The 23,700-nt window shown below is 43.2% G+C and overlaps 1 protein-coding gene across 1 annotated transcript in view; it reads right to left on the bottom strand.

Annotated features, from left to right (window-relative positions):
• Window positions 1-23,700, bottom strand: part of LOC149840548 (uncharacterized) — a 51,882-nt gene that overhangs the window by 779 nt on the left and 27,403 nt on the right. The window contains exons 3-5 of the mRNA XM_090003202.1: window positions 1,917-2,013; window positions 1,716-1,825; window positions 219-352 (exon numbers count right to left, since the gene is read on the bottom strand). Coding sequence (XP_089859328.1) covers window positions 219-352; window positions 1,716-1,825; window positions 1,917-2,013 — 341 coding nt within the window. The remainder of the gene's footprint in view (window positions 1-218; window positions 353-1,715; window positions 1,826-1,916; window positions 2,014-23,700) is intronic.

Genomic DNA, 23,700 nt, shown 5'->3' with positions numbered 1-23,700 from the left:
ATTTTGGCTCCCGTTCATATTGAAAACTTCATAAAAATGGCTGTATCCAAGTGACGTAGCAAGCCTTACACAGTGAACAGATGAAGATGTGTATATTATATAAATTTCTAGGCATTAAAAAACTTAAGAATAACAAGCATCCATCTTAATGTAAAGCAAAAGGCGGAGCAAAAATGAAAAAGACATCAAAATAGCTGACATTTGACACAAAATTTCGCCTTATATACCACCCCACTGGGCTTGAAGAGGCCTTATCATATGAGCGGGCCTGCTCAAGAAAGGCATCCACATTCAGTTGATCAACCAAGGATGGACAGCCTCCAGCTAGTTTCATCAGTACTGAAATGACCACCTCTTGATTCACAAGAACAAAACAAGTCCAAAACTTGGTAAATAAAGTTTAGAGGCTGAGGAGGACACAAATAAGTGAAAAGGAAACTGGTAAGGCATAAAGCTAAGAAAGAAAAGAACTCTTCTTTGCAAGTACCCAAATATCAAAATAGCACAAGCTTCCCAAAAAAAAAACACTTAGAAACACTTCTTGCTCACAGCAGTACTTGTATACTGCTAGGTAACAGACTATAGTGTGATGCAGAAATAAGGAAAGTTTGAGTCTGAAAACTTTCACCACAGATGGAAACAAAACTATAGTTACACAACATAAAGAGTATCCCTAGGCAAATGTACGCAGATTAGTCCATTCAAGATCATCACGAAGCATCAACTATAGTCACAGAATCATCATATTTTTACAATATATTGAAAAAAATAGCTTTATAATTTAGAAGAAATGGAAATTGAGTCCGAAAACTTTCTAGCACAAAGGGAAAGAAAACTATAGCTATCTAAATTAGACAAGGTACCAGATTTGTCCATTGAAGATCATTGTGAAAAACCTCCATAATCACATAAAACTTCATAATTTTACAATATATTGGACAAACTGGATTTCCCAAGAACTTTTCTGATATTGTTGCGAAAATATCATGGTAATATGAGAACATTATCAAAAAATAATTTATGCAATTAAAACAAAACTGTTAATATGATCACAATTTTCTCAATGTTATTGGAAGCTTTAGTTCTTCTCATTCTATTTCAAAAAGCACTAATAAAAGAATAATTTCTTTATTTTTCCAAACATTTTTATTTTCTATGGAGTATTTTAAGAAATTTCTCAGGTTTACATAAAAAAAAAACTCAACAAATTGTCTCACTAAGATATTGCCAAGAGAGATACTGGATGAGTGGTGTGCATGTGTGTGTGCAGGTGCATGTATGTGTTTGTTTGTACTCAAGCATATACGCCCATGATACACTAGCATTTTTGGTATGTCCAGCCAATCTAAAACTGAAATGGTGCTGAACAAGATGGGTTCTGTTTGGTAAAGCAAATGAGGCCCTTTGAGATAGTGCCAAATCCACCCATTTCCAGTTGCCAGAATATGTAAGTGTAAGCAGTCCATCATACTTTACATATGCATGTACATAGGAGGGATCATAGTCACACTGGACTTCAAAATGCCCAGCACACCTATGTTGATGCTGGTACTTCTAGGTGCTGATGCTGGGTGCTTCTCGGTGTTGACACACAGATATATGATACAATGTAGTATACGTCATACATTGTTTTTATAGATAACCTGTACTGCAAAAAGATGAGATATATTTGACCAGCCTTTATCGAAGAAGCTGATGCATTCAGGAATCTGTACCTTGGGATCTTGAGAAACAAGAAGTGCGGCTCTATCGCAAGTCAACTCTGCTGCACGGAGCCACCTGAACAGTTGCTCTTCCAAATTTTGTGCAATAAACCCACCCAACCCTGAACAAAAGGAGCAACTTATAGAGTGAATTTCATGCTCCCAGCCAAGCATATAATGTATAAATAGGCCTCTACCAGATCACTATCTTACCAGGAAGATTATATGCACCCAACGTCAGAATGTTGGCAAAGGTAAGCCACACACCATGATCACATTTCAAATGGCCTAGCTCATGAGCCATGACAGCCTGGCATGCATGTGAAGGTAAAAGATGTAACCACTTAATTTTTTCTCTCTTAAGAACACAAGCAGAAGAGATGAAAACATCTAATCCACAGCACATACACATTTGTTTCCTTTAGCTTCTCTTAAGAAGAAACAAGCAGAACAGAGGAAAACAACTAATCCACAGCACATACACATATCCCTCCTTTAGCCATATCAGAACAGAGAAAAACAACTAAACCACAGCACACACATGCCTAGTATTATCAACTGTAGGTTTCCTGAACAAGATAGGTGTAAAGATGGTAGAGTATCAGAAGACGTTGCAGCAGGAAAGAGAAAGAGGGGAAGAGTCTGCGGCAGTCTATTCATAACATATAAATAGAGTTACACATTGGACAATAATGCCCTTAATAAGTAAAACACATACAAACATACCCCAGCTGCCCCATAATACAATTTAGGATACATAAGACCCGCTCCAGATCTGATATAAGATCAGATTATGTAATCTGATCCATACATAAACAAATATACAGACACATCATGCATTCTTAACAGCCCCCCCTCAAGTTGTACATGGCTTTGAACCATGGACAACTTGCCGTTCAAGAACCAAAACCTGTGTTGACTGAGCCCTTTAGTAAACAAGACAGCAACTTGTCTTTCGGAGGGCACATACTCTGGTATAATCTCTTTGTCCTCAACCTTCCGTCTTATAAAATGTTGGTCAATTTCAATATGTTTGGTCGGTGATGTATAGGATTAAAGGCAATTTGAATAGCGCCTTGATTATCACATAGTAATGAAGAACATGAAATTGATTCTCCCAACTCCATCAAAAGATAACGAATCCAAGTTACTTCAGCAGTAGCCGTAGCCATGGACCTATATTCTGCCTCTCTACTAGATCGAGCTACTGCCTTTTGTTTTCTACTACTCCATGCAACAAGATTTGCTCCTATAAAAACACAATATTCTGAAGTAGACCATCGTGCATCCGGATCCCCTGCCCAGTCAGCATCTGTATAAACAAAGACATCAAGTGCATGCGTGTCAAACCAAGTACAAGTATACAAAAGTCCATCTCCAACGGTTCCCTTCAAATATCGAAGAATTCTCTTGACAACATTCATATGGCCTGTTTGTAGCTCATGCATAAACTGTGACACTTGATTGACAACATAAACAATGTCTGGCCTAGTGAATGTGAGATACTAGAGCATGCCTACTAAACTTCGATATTCTCTGGGATCATGATACAAGTCTCCATCTTGCAAACTGAGCCTTTGATTAATCACACTTGGTGTGGAAAGTGGCTTACAATCTGTCATCTTGGCTTTGCTCAACAAATCCAATGTGTACTTATGTTGTGTCAGAGATAACTGATTTGTTTTTCGATCAACTTCGACCCCAAGAAAATATCGAAGAGTTCCAAGGTCTTTCATCTTGAATCTTCTATTCAACATCTTTTTCACTTCTTGGACATGGCTCGGAGTATTTCCTGTGATAATTATGTCATCTACATATATCAGAAGTAAAGTAACAATACCATCACCTTTAAAAAAGAACAACGAGTGATCTAGCTGAGAACGATAAAATCCATGTTTTTGGAATTCTAAAGAGAAACTCTCAAACCATGATCTAGAAGCTTGCTTCAATCCATAAAGAGCCCTCTTTAAATGACAGACATATTTCTGTGGATTACCCTGGTTGTACCCTGGCAGTTGTCCCATATACACCTCTTCCTTCAATTCCCCATGGAAAAAAGCATTCTTTACATCCAGTTGACTCAAATCCCATCCATGTTCCACAACCAATGAGAGGACAATTCTAATTGTTCTCATCTTAATAACTGAGTTGAAAGTTTCGTCATAGTCCTGTCCATACTCTTGAGTAAAACCTTTAGCAACAAGCTGGGCTTTCTACCTCTCAATACTGCCATCTGGTTTATGTTTGATTTTATACACCCACCGGGACCCAACAACATTTTTGTTTGAGGGTCGTGGTACAATCTCCCAGGTCTGACACTCATGTACTGTATTTCCTCATTCATAGCCTCTATCCATTTATTTGACTGAGCGGCTTGCTGAAAATTGATGGGTTCATCCTGTTTTTCAATTTGAGTCATAAATAACTGAAAATCCATAGAAACATTTTCACAACTAACCCATTTTTGGATTGGATGACGAATCCTTCCAGACCTTCTTGTAGAGGAGACTCCTTCATCAACAGTTGCAACTGGCCCTTTTTCCCTTCTAACATATATATTTCCTTTATATCTTCTTGAATCTGAAGATGGCAAGTCTTCAGTGGAGTGCTCAATAGAACACATTAAACCTTCAATTGTATTAGTGGTCTTAGTTCCTAAGGATGCCTGTCCCTCAGTGCAATCAGAAGAACAATTATGTGTTGCTTCAGACAAGAGTTCTCCACTAAGCCACGGATGGTAGAATGAACCATTTTTATTGGAGCAATCAGGGCTGGTCATGCCATCTCCAAAATTGCCTTCATCGAAAATAACAATTCTGGACATTTTTACACGCCCACTGATTGGTTCATAGCATCTGTATCCTTTATATTCATCTACATAACCTATAAATCTACATTACAGGGCCTTTTCTTGAAACTTATTACGCAGTGAACGACCGACATGCACATAACATATACATCCAAAAGTTTTCAATTCATCATAATTAGGATGCACTCCAAATAAGGTGAAATAAGGAGATGCGTTATCTAAGACAGACATAGGCAACCGATTTATGACATAGATGGCTGAATGAAAAGCCTCAGTCCATAGCCCAATAGGAAGTCAACATCCATGCATCATGCTCATCGCACTTTCTACGATATGTCGATACTTACGCTCAGTAATGCCATTTTGCTAAGGGGTATGCGGGCAAGACACTATGCGCTTAATTCCATTACTTTGGAGAAAATCAACAAACTTTCGAGAAGTGTACTCACCCCCTCTATCACATTGGAAATGTATTATATTGGAAGAAAACTGAATCTTGACAAGAGCATGAAACTGACAAAATATGTCGAAGACTTCAGATTTATTTTTCATAAAATATATCAAAGTATAACGGGAGAAATTGTCAATGAATGAAACATAATAACGACTTCCAGAGAGAAAAAATAGGGGTTGATCCCCAAACATCTGAACAAATAATTTCAAAAGCTCTTGAAGCTCTTTTATTAATGGAATTGAAAGGAAGAACATGACTCTTACAAAGTTGACAACTGGAACAAAGTATATCATTTGACTCACGGCTAGAACTTGACTGGGGAATCAGTCCTTTTGACACTAACCTTTCGATGAAGACAAAACTACAATGACCAAGACGTGAATGCCAAAGATCTGGCTTATTACATTTGGACAAACTAAAAATGCATTTTGAAGATGGCAGAATGGAGGAAGACATTGGCTTCAAGATGTGACTATTGCGACAAGGAGGATGTTCTTGAAAGATGTACATATTTCCTTGACGCTCTCCCTTAGCGAACATTTCCTTCGTCTGTAGATCCTTAACATAAACAGAGGAAGGAGTGAACTCAACAGAAGAATTAGTGTCATCAACAAGTTTGAAAACAGAAATGATGTTCTTCTTAATATTAGGAGCATGAAGAACATTAGACAAAGAAATTGAGGAATCTGAGAGTGGAATAGAAACATTTCTAACATGCGAAATGAAGTGATGAGAGCCATCTCCAGTGACAATGTTGTTTCTACCAAAACAAGGAACTAAGTTAGAAAGCATTACCTGTGACATGTCCAGCTGCTCCCAAATCAACATACCACGTTCCTTGATCATTCTGTTTAAGATTCAGCCCTGATAACGCAGCTAGGAGAAATTCCTTCACATCCCCATCAACCTTAGGTGATTCTGACTCTTTCTTACTTGGTGTATCTCCTTTTTGAAATTTCCCTTTATTTTGCGGATTAAACCAACAATTGGCCTTAATGTGACCACACTTATTGCACAAATAGCAAGTGGGAACACTCTTGCTGTTCTGACTTTCTGCAAATAGATTAGGTGATCCACTGGGAGTGGGGAGCAATCCACGTCCTCCTTGCCCACCCCTCCAGTAAAACCCAGTGTTAAAAAAATCGGACCCGGGTCTGGTCTGGACCCGACCCGGATCCATACCCGAGCCAGCCCCAGCCCGTCGAACGGGCTTTCAGGGGTGGGCAAGAGGCGGCATACAGGGGGGCGCCCACCCCCTGCGCCCTCTACAAAAGGAGCGAGAGAGGGGGGAGGAGAGGCATTCGGGCCTCTCCCCCAACTCTCTCTCGTCTCTCTCCCCTCTGTCTCTGCTCTCCCTCCCCGACTCCATCTCTCTCTCTCTCTCTCGTCGTTGAACCGACGCCGGCAAGACCCTCTTCGTCGAAGCAGCCCGGCGACCTCCCACCTCCCCGACGATCTCTCTCCCTCCAGCAGCCCAGGTAACCCCCTTCTCCTCTCATTCCCCCCCTCCCCCCCCCCCCCACCTTTCTTCCTCTGGGCTCACCGGAAGGCCAGCAGGTGGCCGGCGGCCCATGTCGTGCCTTCCTCTCGACAGGCAAGGGGGCTCCGCCCCCTTGCCTTCATCTCTTTTAGCAGGCAGGGGGCTCCTCCCCCTGCCCTTTTTACTATTCTGACAGGGGAGTAGGGGCCGATGGCCCCTGCCCTTCCCTTAAGAAAGGAAGAAGGAGCCTTCGGCTCCTGCCTCGTTTCTTGGAAACACAGCAGGAGCCGATGGCCCCTGCCCCTCTCTAGACCGATAGGGGCCTCTGGCCCCTGTCCCGTGTTCTGTCAAGCAAAGCTCGGCAGGGGCCATTTGGCCCCTGCCTCCTCTTTTGGAAAGCCGCAGGGGGGCTTTGGCCCCTGCGCTCCCTCTCTCTGCTCATTTTTTCGGCAGGGGCCATCGGCCCCTGCCCTTCCTTTAAAACTAAGCAGGAGCCTTCGGCTCCTGCCTCCCTTTTTGAAAACCCATCAGGGGCCCCTGCCTCTCTCTCTTATTTGTCTGGCAGGGGCCGAAGGCCCCTGCCCCTCTTCTTATAAACCCGACAGGGGCCGATGGCTCCTGCCCTTCTTTAAATATCCGGCAGAGGCCGATGGCCCCTGCACCTGTTTTCTTTTGCGGCATGGGTCATTGGACCCTACCCCGTTTTGTTTCAAGTTTGCAGGGACCGTTGATCCCTGCCCTTGTTTTGCAGAGAAGCCGAGACCTCAGTCCTTTGTTTATGTTTTCCTTATTCACTTAAATGCATGCTAATAACGTACCTTTGCAGCTTGCGCAACGGAGCCCGTTCGCGCCCCGCGAACCGAACTGGCGATTACCTACGCTCGTAGACGACCTCTTTCTCGCAATACCCCGAGGTAGGGGAAATTGCACGAGGACTTAAATAACTGAAGCTAGCTTAAATAATTAAAGACCGAAAGGACAAAAATATATATTTATATACGTATAAGTATATAAGTATGCTTTTAGCTCAAGGACGTGGTTTCACGAACCTTGTCCTTTATTTACACATTTTCCTGCTTTCTGTCTTTAATTTGTCGCCGCGCTTTGTGCCCAGGTTTTTACTTTCGTATTTCCTGCTTTCTGTCTTTAATTTGCCACTGCGTTTTGCGCCCAGGCTTTTGCTTTCGCATTTTCTGCTTTTTGTCTTTAGCTCAAGGACGCGGTTTCGCGATCCTTGTCCTTTGCTTTCGCACTACTTGTTCTATGTTTGCCGTCGCGCTTTGTGCCCAGGCTTTTGCTTTCGCATTTGTTGTTTTCTGTCCTTAAAATTTGCAACCTCGATGGATGAAAGGAGTCCCTTTTTTATCAAACATACGGTTCTGCAAATAATGTTGGTTTTGAAGCATCGCAGCGGGTCATCCTGAATCAAGCATTCGGAAGGAGTAGTTTTTCTACTCTATTTAGTATTTTTGGCGCAGCTCGAGTTTTTCCAAAATCTGGGACTCGAGCAAGCTTATAAGCATAATTTTCTCATGCGAAATCCGCATTTACCGTTTACCGTTATCAGTGTCAAAATTGGTGTTGCATGTTGACACTACGATAACGAATGTGAGATTCGAGAAAATCACATGCCATAAGTTGGCACATGATATTGGTCATTTCAAAAGTTTAGAATGATGACATTATATCTTTGCAAATTATGTTGTTGAGGCTCCTATGGAGGACCTAGAACCTTTCCTCGTAACATGCTCATAGACATGCATGGCATGCGAGTAATACGACGTATGTTGAGACGGTCATTCGACCTCGACCAGTGCTATGAGCACATTGGTAAACCACATTACACATTGATTGATTATCGCCTTCACAGGTAAGATGCTCGATTGGGTCAAAAGGCCAGAGCATGTAGAATGGGTCGTTGGTTAAGTAACCCCTGACACACCCATTCGTTTTCTTGTTGTCTGTCAAGGGAGAGGACGGATTGGTACACACACTTCGATGGACAGGTTGTTAACAACCATTCTACGAGCAAAGACTCGGTGTCCCCAGTCATCGGAGTTAGGGGATGAGACTACCAGATATTATCCTAGGTGGTAGATCTTTTGGTCTTCTGCAGAAGTAGGATGCATCCGTAGCCACGAACGCCTTTGGGGAATCATCTTTCGGCTAACGGTCGTCCCCTTAGGAACGGACTCAACTAGCTATTCGGGTTATTCAAAATACATAGAATAATAGACGCCCGAACTAGTCTCAGTTGTTTCTACGAGTCGCGTCTGCACGTACCCGCAGGCCAGTTAATGATGGAACATAAAGTAACTTGTGCACTCCACTTGATGAATCGTAGAATTGTGTTTTATGCTCAGTGATCTCAATTCATTGTTAAATGTTTTGTTACATCGTGCAACATATGCTAGTTAGACTTTTACTTATGCTAATAAACTAAGTAACTGCTTAGTTACTCATCACACATAGTTAATTATTTATGCTCCTTTCAAACATTTTTGTCTACTTGTGCACCTACTAGTTTTTCACGAAACTAACCCATTTTATGGGTACAGGTGATGATTAGGTGCTTAGCAGGCGATGGCGCGATTGCGAGATGTCTTCAGGATCCACTGTTACCACTCGCAGCTCTTGTCTTGATCGTTTTGGCTTTTTGTTACGGATTTCTTAAGGAAATCCAAATTTTGTACAACTTAAAAACTATTTATAATACGAATGTTTTCATCTAGATATTTGCAAGTTATGCCTTTGTCTTTTTGCTCTTTTAGCTAACATGCCCAAGATTGTCGACTTGCCCTCCTTTCTTTTTAAGAAATGCTTCCGCTGATTTTATAAATAAACTCTGAAAAGAAAAAGGATTTTCTAGCCTTTAAACCATTTTTAAAAGGTTTAAAAGTTCAAAATTTTGGGGAGTTACAACTTTTGGTATCAGAGCCGAAGGTTATACAGTGATTCTTGGACATCTGGCATCCGCATCGCGTTGTAAGTAATCTTTTTTTTTATGTTTTTACTATTAAATTTAGCATACCTTACATGGGTAATTGGGATCTCTTAAAGAATATGAATCCTTCGGACGATGCGGAGTACGTACCAGGCAGAGGCGCACGACGGATGCGTTGTCGTTCAAGAAGGGAAAGAAACCCTACGACTTTTCGTCACGACCGTGAAGGGTCCTGAGCTAAGTTTTGGGCAAGAAGGCTGAATCCTCCTACTTTTGCGGATCCTTGGGGCTTTACGCTACCAAATGATTACCAAGCACCACTAGACGCTACTTGGGCATCAGTGCACTGTCAGGATAGGGGCCACGTCCCATGGCACATTTATGCTAACCATCCCGATGAGTCAGTACCTCTCGAAATGCGGGTTCCCTTAAATGGTCACGTACCAAGACACGTTTTGCTTAACCATCATACCACTTTGGAATCATCAAAAGCGGAATCTTCCTGGCGGGCCCTGATAGAATGCGTTTTCTGTGGCGAAGACGGGCACACAATGACTAATTGCCAACTTAGAGAAGCATACGACAAGAGGGTGTCAGAGTCCCAAATGAAGAATTGCATCATTTTTCCCCTCCGCGAGGGATCAGGCATACGGGTATTGCAAGAGAGTACTTGAAGAAGTACTTTCGTCGACCCTAAAGGATATAGGACTCATCTTTTCTCGATAATCGGTTTATCCTTTTGTTTATCAAGTAACTTTTTGTACCAGAGTTTGTGTACTCTGTTGATTTTTGTAAAGTGTCTTTTTGTACCAGCACTGCTGGGTTTTTGTAACTTTGACACTTAGAAATACTACGATATTTTGGGTTCTTCACTATGTTTCTTTGAATCCTAACTTACGTATCTTTTTATATTAAGAATGGTGCAAGGTACGAACGAAGGTTCGTCTGATGATTGGTCAGATCAACGAGGATTTGTCATGGATTCTCTCGGTGCTTTGGTAGATGCAATTCGAGGCCAAATGCGCGCTCCTGCACCCTCCTCCGAGCCGAGCAATCTTACGATGGTCTCATATGAGAAATTTCGGAAACTTGATCCGCCCATTTTCGTTGGCAAAACTGATCCAGACTTGGCAGAAAACTGGATTAAAGAGGTGGAACGAGTTTTCCGAGTGCTGGATGTCCCAGACGACAAGAAGACCTTGTTTGGAACCTTCTGATTGAAGGATGACGCCCGCAATTGGTGGGACACGACCCAAGATGTTTTGTTCCCAGATTCATCCGTGATTCCTTGAGAAGCCTTCAAAAAGGCATTTTTGGAAAATTATTTTCCTCCTCATGCACGAGAGAAGAAGAAGGTCAAATTTTTGGAACTCTGCTAGGGAACCTCCAAATTGGCGGACTATATCGCCAATTTTCAAAGGCTGGAGCGTTACTCCTGGGCCTGTTCGACGGTGAATGTGAACGGGCCGGCAAGTTTGTTCGAGGATTGAGGAAAGGACTCTGACCTAGGATCCTCACCAGCATGCCCTCAACCTTCTCCGCGGCAGTTGCGGCTGCCACCCTCCTGAGCGAAGATTGGGAGCGCTCTAAGAGCACCCAAGCCAAAAAGTCACCTGTCGTAGGTGGAGAGCAAAAGAAGACCCCTTCCAGCGGCCAAGCCAAGCGACCGCTCTTTTTTATAAAAAGGGAAGGAGGAAGGAGGCAGGCTCCTCCTCACAAGCGTCAGCGCCCTCAGGGCAACCCTCCAGTTAGGCAGCAAGCTAGTGATGCTTGCCCCCAGTGCTCGTGACCCCATCCTGGACAGGCATGCCCTCGTGAGACCGGTGGATGCTTATATTGTGGCAAGATGGGCCACTACATCCGGGAATGCCGCAAGAAGGTGATCGATGATCTCAGGCGAAACAATAGAGTACCTCTGTTTCCTCGACCACCGCAGCAACCGCAACAACCACAACAGCCGCAATCTAGCGGTCAGAAGGAGATGCCAGGATGCGTCAACACCACCACGGTCGAGCAGTTGACCAAGGGCGAGCTCGTGCAAGGTACCATTCTAGTTGTTAACCGAGCAGCTTTCGTACTCTTTGATTGTGGTGCCACCCATTCCTTTATTTCCGTAAAGTTTGCTGAACACTTGCACTTACCTGTTAGTCCTTTGAACAATGTTCTCGACGTGTATAATCCAATTGGGAAGAACACAGTTTGTGCGACCTACGTACCAGCTCTGGACGTAGTCTTAGCCGATCGGCACTTGCCCGCTCGTGCTATCCTGCTTGAGATGACAGAATTCGATGTCATCCTAAGCATGGATTGGTTGCACAAGTACCATGCCAAAATCTTTTGTCGGGATAGTAGAATTGTCTTGTCTCCACCAGGGATGCCTAAGGTGGAATTCAAGATCGTGAGACCGGTTCAAGCTAGCAAGATAATTTCTTCGCTAAAAGCGCAAAGCTACCTAAGAAGGGGATGCACTGCCTTTTTAGTCAGTGTCGTCCAGTCTGAGTCATCACAAGTTTCGATCAGAGTTTTGGAGGTTGTTCATGATTTTCCAGACGTCTTCCCAGAGGAGTTGTCAGGACTTCCCCCGCCCCGTGAAGTGGAATTCAACATCGAGTTACTACCGAGTACTGCACCAATTTCTAAAGCTCCATACCGTATGGCGCCAGCCAAGCTCGAGGAGCTCAAGAAGCAGTTACAGGAGTTGATGAATTTAGGATTCATTCGCCCTAGTGTCTCGCCTTGAGGAGCTCCTGTTTTATTCGTTAAAAAGAAGGATGGATCGTTGCGATTGTGCATTGATTATCGAATGCTCAATCAGGCCACAATAAAGAATAAGTATCCATTGCCTCGCATCGAGGATCTTTTCGATCAGCTAAGGAAGGCTAGGGTATTCTTTAAAATCGACCTTAGATCTGGGTACCATCAACTCAGAATTAAGGGAGATGATATCTCCAAAACAGCTTTTCGAACCAGGTATGGGCATTACGAGTTTACTGTCATGCCTTTCGGACTCACCAACGCTTCTGCAGCCTTCATGGACCTCATGAACCGTGTGTTCAAACCCTTTTTGGACACCTTCGTAATCGTGTTCATCGATGACATCCTGGTGTACTCGGAGACCTAGGATCAACATCGCGAACACCTGATCATAATCTTGAAGACCCTGCGGAAGGAGTGTTTGTTCGCTAAGTTCTCCAAGAGCAAGTTTTGGCTCAAGGAAGTTATGTTTTTGGGTCATGTTATATCCGAGAAAGGAGTATCCGTAGATGCTGCCAAGGTGGAGGCCGTACTAAATTGGCAACAACCGAGGAATGTTCGTGACATCAGGAGTTTCCTTGGATTAGCTAGATATTATCGAAGATTTATCCAAGACTTTTCCAAAATCTCTCTACCTATGACAAAACTGCTAAAGAAGGAGGCTAAGTTCGTGCGGGACGATACGTGCGAAAACAGTTTTCAGATGCTGAAGGAGCGACTTACTACCGCTCCTATCTTGGCCTTGCCTTCAGGACAAGGCGGCTTTGTGATCTATACGGACGCTTCAGGAACAGGCTTGGGATATGTCCTGATGCAAAGCGGGAAAGTAATCGCCTACGCCTCGCGCCAACTCAAAATCCATGAGAAGAATTACCCGACCCATGGTTTGGAGTTAGCAGTCGTGGTCTTCGCTTTGAAGATATGGCGACACTATTTATACGGAGAACAGTTCGAGGCTTTTACGGATCACAAGAGCCTTAAGTACTTATTCTCGCAGAAAGAGCTGAACATGAGGCAACAACGTTGATTAGAATTCTTAAAGGATTACGATTTCACCCTTTCCTACCATCCAAGGAAGGCAAACGTCGTGGCTGATGCTCTTAGTCGCAAGGCTTCCAGTGTTTCTTTCAATCTATTATACGCTGATTGGAAGCTTTTTGAGGATTTGGTTTCTTGGAAACCATTTGCAGTCACGCAGCATTCTATCAGACTTTCCAGCCTAGTGGCCCAACCTAAGCTATTAACAAAGATTATTATTGCGCAAAGGATTGATGCACAATACGTAAAGCTGAAGGCTCAAGCACAGCAGGCCGATACCCCCTTTTGTCTGAAGAAAGAAGGAAGTTTATGGCATAAGAATCGCCTCTAGGTCCCAAATGATCCTGTTTTGAGAGACAAGGTTCTCGCAGAGGCTCACAAGTCCAGATACACGATCCACCCAGGAGGCACGAAAATGTTCAAAGACCTGCAGCGAGGTTATTGGTGGAGCGGAATGAAGCGAGACGTGGCCGAGTATATCGCCAAGTGTTTGACTTGTCAACAGATTAAGATCGAGCATCAACGATGAAATGAGAAAACATCACTATAGACTTTATCGTCGGTTTGCCAAAGACTCGGAGAAAGCATGATGCGATTTGGGTGATCGTCGATCGACTTACCAAATCAGCACATTTCCTCCCTTTTTGCCTCAGTCAGTCACTCGACAGTCTGGAGGACCTCTATGTTCGGGAGATTGTAAGATTGCACGGTGTTCCAGTGTCCATCATCTATGATCGCGACCCTAGGTTCACCTCAAGATTTTGAGGACAATTGCAGTCAGCCTTGGGTACAAAATTGAAGTTTAGCACCGCTTTCCACCCTCAGACCGATGGGCAGTCTGAACGCACGATTTAGACTTTGGAAGACATGCTACGTGCATGCATGTTGGATTGGAAAGGAGAATGGGATTCTCATACCAGTTTGGCAGAATTCGAGTACAACAACAGTTATCACGCTAGCATCGGGATGGCCCCTAACGAGGCCTTGTACGGGAAGCCCTGTCGATCACCTCTCTATTGGGACGAGGTCAGTGAGCGAAGATTGGATTCTCCGGTAGTGCTACAACACTACACTCAGCAAGTGCAGTTGATTCGAGAGCGACTCCGTACTACCCAGAGCCGGCAGAAAAGTTATGCGGATCGTCGTCGTCGAGAGCTCACCTTCTCGACAGGAGATATGGTTTTTGTTAAGGTATCCCCCACAAAAAGTGTTTTCCGGTTCGGGAAAAAGGGGAAGCTAAGTCTCAGATTCGTCGGACCATTCGAGATCCTAGATCGAATTGGTCAAACAGCTTACCGTGTGGCTTTACCTCCTTAATACGCTCAGATCCATAATGTCTTTCACGTATCCATGTTGAGGAAATATGTGCATGACCCGTCACACATCATCCATTATAATGATGTAGACATTCAGAAGGATTTATCTTTCGAGGAAAGACCAATCAAAATCATGGATCGTTGAGATCAAGTGCTTAGGTCAAAGACGATATCCCTTGTCAAGGTACGTTGGCAGCACCATGGGATAGAAGAATGTACTTGGGAGCCAGATTCTCACATTAGGGAGAAATACCTTGACTTGTACTTAGGAGCGATAATTTCAATCTAATTTCGAGGACGAAATTATTTTAAGGAGGGTAAGATTTAAAACCCAGTGTAAAAAAAAAAACGGACCCGGGTCGGGTCTGGACCCGACCCGGATCCATACTCGAGCCAACCCCAACCCGTCGAACGGGCTTTCAGGGGCGAGCAAGAGGCGGCATACAGGGGGCCGCCCACCCCCTGCGCCCTCTACGAAAGGAGCGAGAGAGGGGGGAGGAGAGGCGTTAGAGCCTCTCCCCCGACTCTCTCTCGTCTCTCGTCTCTCTCCCCTCTGTCTCTGCTATCCCTCCCCGACTCCATCTCTCTCTCTCGTCGCTGAACCGATGCCGGCAAGCCCCTCTCCGTCGAAGCATCCCAGCGACCTCTCTCCCTCTGGCAGCCCAGGTAACCCCCTTCTCCTCTCATTTCCCCCCCCCCCCCTTTCTTCCTCTGGGCTCGCCGGAAGGCCGGCAGGTGGTCGGGGGGCCCTGACGTGCCTTCCTCTTCCCTTTTCTGACAAGCAAGGGGGCTCCGCCCCCTGCCCGTTTTACTATTCTGACAGGGGCCATGGCCCCTGCCCTTCTCTTTCGAGTAGGGGCCGATGGCCCCTGCCCTTCCCTTAAGAAAGGAAGCAAGAGCCTTCGGCTCCTGCCTCGTTTCTTGGAAACACAGCAGGGGCCTCTAGCCCCTGCCCCTCTCTAGACCAACAAGGGCCTCTGGCCCCTGTCTCGTGTTCTGTCAAGCAAAGGTCGACAGGGGCCATTTGGCCCCTTCCTCGTCTTTTGGAAAGCCGCAGGGGGCCTTTGGCCCCTGCGCTCCCTCTCTCTGCTCGTTTTTCCGACAGAGGCCATCGACCCCTGCCCTTCCTTTAAAACTAAGCAGGAGCCTTCGGCTCCTGCCTCCCTTTTTGAAAATCCAGCAGGGGCCGATGACCCCTGCCCCCTCTCTTATTTGTCTGGCAGGGGCCGATGGCCCCTGCCCTTCTTTAAATATCCGGCAGGGGCCGATGGCCCCTGCACCTGTTTTCTTTTGCGACATGGGTCACTGGACCCTACCCGTTCTGTTTCAAGTCTGCAGGGACCGTTGATCCCTGCCCTTGTTTTGCAGAGAAGCCGAGACCCCAATCCTTTGTTGTCATTTTCCTTATTCACTTAAATGTATGCTAATAACGTACCTTTGCAGCTTGCGCAACAGAGCCCGTTTGCGCCCCGCGAACCGAACCGGCGATTACCTACGCTCGTAGATGACCTCTTTCTTGCAATACCCCGAGGTAGGGGAAATTGCACGAGGACTTAAATAACTGAAGCTAGCTTAAATAATTAAAGACCGAAAGGACAAAAATATATATTTATATACGTATAAGTATATAAGTATGTTTTTAGCTCAAGGACGCGGTTTCGCGATCCTTGTCCTTTATTTACGCATTTTCCTGCTTTCTGTCTTTAATTTGCCGTCGCGCTTTGTGCCCAGGCTTTCATTTTCGCATTTCCTACTTTTTGTCTTTAAATTGCCGCCGCGCTTTGCGCCCAGACTTTTACTTTCGTATTTCCTGCTTTCTGTCTTTAATTTACCACCGCGCTTTGCGCCCAGGCTTTTGCTTTCGCATTTCCTGCTTTCTGTCTTTAGCTCAAGGACGCAGTTTCGCGATCCTTATCATTTGCTTTCGCACTACTTGTTCTATGTTTGCCGTCATGCTTTGTGCCCAGGCTTTTGCTTTCGCATTTGCTATTTTTTGTCCTTAAAATTTGCAACCTCGATGGATGAAAGGAGTCCCTTTTTTATCAAATATACGGTTCTGCAAATAATGTTGGTTTTGAAGCATCGCAACGGGTCATCCTGAATCAAGCATTCGGAAGGAGTAGTTTTTCTACTCTATTTAGTATTTTTGGCGCAGCTCGAGTTTTTCCAAAATCTGGGACTCGAGCAAGCTTATGCGCATAATTTTCTCATGCGAAATCCGCATTTACTGTTATCAGTGTCAAAATTGGTGCTGCATGTTGACACTACGATAACGAATGTGAGATTCGAGAAAATCACATGCCATAAGTTGGCACATGATATTAGTCATTTCAAAAGTTTAGAATGATGACATTATATCTTTGCAAATTATGTTGTTGAGGCTCCTATTGAGGACCTAGAACCATTTCTCGTAACGTGCTCATAGACATGCATGACATGCGAGTAATACGACGGATGTTGAGACAATCATTCGACCTCGGCCAGTGCTATGAGCACATTGGTAAACCATATTACACATTGATTGATTATCGCCTTCACAGGTAAGATGCTCGATTGGGTCAAAAGGCCAGAGCATGTAGAATGGGTCGTTGGTTAAGTAACCCCTGACACACCCATTTGTTTTCTTGTTGTCTGTCAAGGGAGAGGACGGATTGGTACACACACTTCGATGGACAGGTTGTTAACAACCATTCTACGAGCAAAGACTCGGTGTCCCCAGTCATCGGAGTTAGGGAATGAGACTATCAGATATTATCCTAGGTGGTAGATATTTTGGACTTCTGCAGAAGTAGGATGCATCCGTAGCCACGAACGCCTTTGGGGAATCCTCTCTCGGCTAACAGTCGTCCCCTTAGGAACGGACTCAACTAGCTATTCGGGTTATTCAAAATACATAGAATAATAGACGTCCGAACTAGTCTCAGTTGTTTCCACGAGTCGTGTCTGCGCGTACCCGCAGGCCAGTTAATGATGAAACATAAAGTAACTTGTGCACTCCACTTGATGAATCGTAGAATTGTGTTTTATGCTCAGTGATCTCAATTCATTGTTAAATGTTTTGTTACATCGTGCAGCATGTGCTAGTTAGACTTTTACTTATGCTAATAAACTACTCATGTTAGTTCAGTAACTGCTTAGTTACTCATCACACATAGTTAATTATTTATGCTTCTTTCAGACATTTTTGTCTATTTGTGCACCTACTAGTTTTTTACGAAACTAACCCATTTTATGGGTACAGGTGATGATTAGGTGCTTAGCAGGCGATGGCGCGATTGCGAAATGTCTTCAGGATCCACTGTTACCACTCGCAGCTCTTGTCCTGATCGTTTTGGGTTTTTGTTACGGATTTCTTAAGGAAATCCAAATTTTGTACAACTTAAAAACTATTTATAATACGAATGTTTTCATCTAGATATTTGCAAGTTATGTCTTTGTCTTTTTGTTCTTTTAGCTAACGTGCCCAAGATTGTCGACTTGCCCTCCTTTCTTTTTAAGGAATGCTTTCGCTGATTTTATAAATAAACTCTGAAAAGAAAAAGGATTTTCTAGCCTTTAAACCATTTTCAAAAGGTTTAAAAGTTCGAAATTTTGGGGCGTTACACCTCCCCATTCCTCGTCCTCCACCAAAATAATTGTTTGCACGTCCTCGCCCAAAACCAAAACCTATAGCAAGGACTTCATGAGAATCAGATTGTCCACTTGCTTCACCTATTAAACCCTTTAACGTGGCCTCATATTGTAACATCTTGGCTCGCAGATCTTCAAAGCTACGAAGCTCAGGTAGACATAACAAAGAAGTCACAAACACATGATATTCTTTTCCCAATGCATTTAATGTCCATTGCACCATGTCTCGATGTGACACCTTACACCCCACCACTGCTAGCTGATCAGTGATACTCTTGACTTTGTTTAGGAATTCCATAATAGTCATAGTCCCCTTTTTGAGTAATTGAAATTCACGCTTAAGGCACATGATTCTGGCTTCTAAAATCTGTGAGTATGTATGAACTAATCTTTCCCACAACTCCTTGGCAAAGCAATCATCAGGAATGGCAATCAGAACTTCCTGGGATAAGGTGGAAGTAATATATGCAACTAGGGCTTGGTCACGTTTTATCCAAGAAACAAATTCAAAGTTTCGAGTGAGTTTGGTTGAGGTAGCTTCACCTGCATCTTTAATTTCCTGCACAACAAATTCTGACGGGGATGAGACAGATCCATCCAAGTGTCCAAAGAGGTCCTGACTTTTAATAAAGGGTATTATCTGCCTTTCTAAGGTCAAGAAGTTATTATTATTGAGTTTCTCTGAAACAAATTGACCCAAAAAACTAGAAGAAAGAGCAGATTGGGACAAAGAAGGGTCCATGACCGGATTGAGACCAAATTAATAAACAAATAAGATAGGAATAATGGTTCCCCTTTTTTTTTTTTGGCAGACAATCAAATCAAGCAAACTGTAATGACCCCAACTCATACCTCTTGAAAATGCATATTTTTTTTTTAAACCTATTGAAAATAGGTGGTTTTAAGTAAAGTTCTTTTATATTAATATGCTATTTGTAATTTTGCTTTTATAATGGGGCTTTATTGTAATTATGATTTTAAGCCTCTCTCTATTTAACATAGAGAGAGGCCCTAATCACATAACAAGTTTTGTGTTTCTTGTGCAGCCGTAAGTTCTGTGTTTCTTGTGCAGCCGTCTCTCTCTCTCTCTATCTATCTATCTAGGGCTCGGTTCATCTTCTACATGGTATCAAAGCCTAGCCGATCGTGGGAGCATGATCGAGTGTGATTAAAAGCACAGTCGATCGTGGAGGTTTTCTTGATCGTGATCAAACTTCGACCCAATGAATTTTTTTTCCTCCAATCAGGTCAGCGATTAAATATTTTTTTTAGATCTGATGACAAATCTGGGCATGCTGCTGGTCGTGGATGCTTGCTGTGGGTTTCGTAACTCCTCGGTTTTTTGTTATTCTCGTGACTACCTACTGCCGAGTTGGTAGCTCCTGCCGTGATTCTGCAAAAGTTTGATTGTTGTTGGTGATTCTGCACCTGTTTGGGGCCCTGTTTGATTGTTGTTGGTGTTTTGTTTGCGTGAGATCTTGATATCGTGGAAATGGGTACAGTCTTTTGATTGCTGTTGGTTTTTTTTTGTGAGATCCTGATATCGTGGAAATGGGTACAGTCTGCACTGAATTACGTTAGTTTCTGTGGGTTACTATCTTTGCTTTCTAATCTGCAATGAATGTTTGAAGGAGATCAGTGATTCTATTTCAGCCGTGATACCCTGATTTTTGGGCCCTGCGTTGGTTTTATCGTGCTTTCATGTCGTGACTTCTTGTTTTTTTTTAAGAAACAGCAATCCAACTCGTAGTGGTGTTGCTCGTGATTGAAAAATGACTGATTGTCGAGCTGTACATGTCTAGGGAGCTTCCCTTGTTATGAAACAGGTTCTGCGTATGCAGAAGATATGTGGTCGTGATTCACTGACGTGCTGATTTTTTCTGTTTGTGGGTTGCTGCTCACTACTGTCGTGGAGTTTTTTTTTGTTCGAGTGTGAACAGCTGCTGTTTGGAATATTAGTTGGTGTGTGAGTGTAACACACGGGTTTTTTTTTTTGTTTTGATTGGAGTCTGTTCAGTTTTTTTTTGGAACCAGAAGTATGGCTGAAACTTCGAAATGTGATTCAAAATTGGAAAATATTAGAGAATATAAGGCATTTGCCAATCCATTTTCGTACGGCTCGTCTGTAAGGTTGAATGACACTAACTATGCCAGGTGGTCCAGAATATTTATGATGTCGGTATCTGGACATCGTAGAAAACATATCTTGTTGGAAGACGAACCCACTGAAAAGGTGGGAAAATATGTTACCTGGGATGAAGATAATGACATAGTTATGTCATGGATTATGAATAGTGTCGAACCCCATATTGCAGATGGTTTAATTTACTATAATACGACCAAACAGATGTGGGACAATCTTCGAGATACATACTCACAAGAGACGAATGTGAGTCGTATCCTACAAGTTGAACAGGAAATATATAATTTATAGCAGGGAGATCAAACCTTGGCCCAGTACTATGCCTCCGTAAAAGCTGCGTTTGAAAGACTTAATGCTCACAGACCCCTCTGTTGTTCGAAACAAAAGGATCATCAAGAACAAACTATGGTTGCTCGGTTTCTTACAGGTTTATCTTCAAAATTCTCTGTTGCAAAAGTCCAAATGTTGACTGGGCCGGATGTACCTACTCTTGCTGAGGCATATAATCGTCTGAGCATACTTGCGATCTCACTTCCACAGTCTCAGCCTGTGACTCAGTCATCTGCCTTAGTTGTCTCATCTGGTTATGGGCGTGGAAATCTTCAGAATATCAGAGGACGAGGTCGCGGACGAGGTGTGGGAGGCAGAGGAAAGCTTTAATGTACATTCTGTGGAAAATCTGGACATTTAGAAGATCGTTGCTGGGATAAGCATGGCCGTCCAACCTCCTCTTCATCAAAGTCATATGCTCCTAAAGCAAATGTTACTACTCTCGAGGCAACAAAGGCACGGGAAAATATCTCTGCAAGTGACAGTAGTATCACCCTCAGTCATGCTGAATATGATGAGCTGATAGCTCTTCGTCCTTTGAGTTTCACCTCTCCTGTAGCTGAGGTTGCCTATTCAACTGGAAATCCTCTTCATCCGACTCACAGTAAGTGGATTATTGATTCTGGTGCATCCAGACATTTGTGTGGAAATTCACTTGTTTTTTCAGATCTAAAGGATATTATGGCTCAGCTTGGAGTCTCATTAGCCGATGGGAGCACCTCCCCGGTTGTTGGTCAGGGAAATATTTCTATATCCTCATTACAGTTGAAAAATGCTCTTCATGCTCCAAAATTTCCTCAAAGTTTACTCTCTGTTAGTTGCCTTATAAAAGAACAAAACTGTAGAGTAATATTTGATCCAATGGGTTGTCATTTTCAGGATTTGCTGACGGGAAAGAAGATTGGTGGAGGCTATGAAGAAAATAGAATTTACTACCTACATCATCCAATGGGTACCGTTCATGCTGCAGTGCAACATTCATTCAGTCCTGTTCAGTGGCATCGTCATCTTGGTCATCCTTCATTGTCAAAGCTCCGTTCAATCTTTCCTCAGATTCCTTCCACCACATCATTTCAGTGTGAAGCATGTCAGCTGGGCAAGCATCATCGAAGTTCGTTTCCTTCGAGTCAAAGTCAGTCTAATAATAAAGTCTTTGAACTTCTTCATGCAGATGTATGGGGTCCTAGTAAGATTCCTACTAGGACTCAGTGTCGATACTATTTAGTTATTGTTGATGATTTCTCTAAGTTGTCATGGGTGTTTTTAATAAAGGAACGATCTGACATTCCAAGTATTATCAAATCTTTAATTCTTGAAATAAAAACTCAGTTTGAATCTAGTGTCAAGATTGTTCGCACTGATAATGCTCTCGAGTTTAAATAAAAAAGTATGTTACAGTTTTACCAAGATAATGGCATCCAACCCCAAACTTTTTGTGCCTATTCATCTCAACAAAATGGGGTGGCTGAGCGAAAACATCGTCACCTACTTGATGTTGCCAAGACCATTATGATTCAATCTAATGTTCCTGCGTTATACTGGGGAGATGCAATTACAACTGCTTGCTATCTGATCAACCGCATGCCTTCCTCTTCTGTGGGTGATCAAATTCCAATTCATATCCTAAAACCCAATACCCCCCTCTTCTCCCTCTCGCCCAAAGTATTTGGATGTGTTTGCTTTGTACACAAACTTGGCCCTGACCGTGATAAATTAGCTGCTCAAGCTACAAAATGCATATTTATCGGTTATCCCAAAAATCAAAAGGGATATCGATGTTATGATCCTACTTCTCGCCGAGAGTATGTCAGTGCGGATGTCTCTTTCTTGGAATCCACTCCCTATTACTCTAGTACTGGTTCCCCACTGCAAGTTGATTCAGTTGAGTCTTGTCCATTACCTATACCTCCTTTTCCTTTGGAATTCGTGCCCTCATTCCCGAACCAAACTTCATCCTCTTCCAGATTTCATAATCCTCCATTGGTATATGTGCGTAGAGATCCACCTCCGCAAGTGCCTTCATCTTCTTCTTCCCCTGAGGTAAGTTCTACTGACAATAGTGATCTTCATGATGGTGATAACATGCTGATTGCTCTACGCAAGGGGACACGACAATGTACCTTATATCCCATATCTCATTTTGTCTCCGATGCCAGAATTGGAAATCAGATGAAATCTTTTATTTCAGCTTTATCTGCTAAAACTATTCCTCTGAACTATCAGCAGGCAGAGCTTGATACTCGCTGGAAGCTGGCTATGCAAGAAGAAATGGATGCTTTAATATCTCAGCATATATGGGATCTAGTTGATTCCCTAGCATATGCTGACATTGTTGGATGTAAATGGGTATATACTATAAAGTACAAATCTGATGGATCAATTGAAAGGTACAAGGCCCGATTAGTAGCCAAAGGGTATACTCAGACATATGGTATTGATTTCTTTGAAACTTTTTCTCCTGTTGCACGGATGGGTACCATTCGTCTTGTTCTCTTAGTAGTTGTTCAGGATGGTTGGAGCTTGTACCAATTAGATGTGAAAAATGCATTTCTATATGGGGACTTATCTTAGACCGTTTACATGCAACAACCTCCAGGATTCGAGGTTGAGGGGGAGTGTCAGAAGGTGTGTAGACTGAAAAAGGCGATTTATGGCTTGAAACAAAGTCCTCGTGCATGGTTTCAAAAGTTGTTTGAAGTGATGTCACGTTTTGGCTTTAATAGGTCGGCAACAGATCATACAATGTTTATAAAGAAAACTAACTCTGGCATAGTTGTTGTGGTGGTATATGTGGATGACATCATTCTTACAGGAGATGATGTGAAAGCTATTGATGCCACAAAGGCTCATCTTCAAAAACATTTTGTTACAAAAGACCTTGGTTCACTGAGGTATTTTCTGGGTATAGAAGTTGCCAGGAGCCGTGAAGGGATGGTTTTGTCTCAACGGAAGTATGTTCTTGACTTATTAAAGGAAACAGGAATGTTGGGAGCTAAACCAGCAAATATTCCCATGGACCATAAAGTTCAGTTGTTTGAAGAAAGGTCAAAACTAGTTGATAGCAAAAGCTATCGCTCTCTAGTAGGGAAACTACTGTAT

This window comes from Nuphar pumila, chromosome 4 (assembly GCF_984573655.1).
Source record: "Nuphar pumila chromosome 4, dmNupPumi1.hap1.1, whole genome shotgun sequence".
Lineage (NCBI taxonomy): Eukaryota > Viridiplantae > Streptophyta > Magnoliopsida > Nymphaeales > Nymphaeaceae > Nuphar > Nuphar pumila.
The sequence above is the reverse complement of the archived record's forward strand: the minus strand, read 5'-3'. Positions and strand labels throughout refer to the sequence as shown.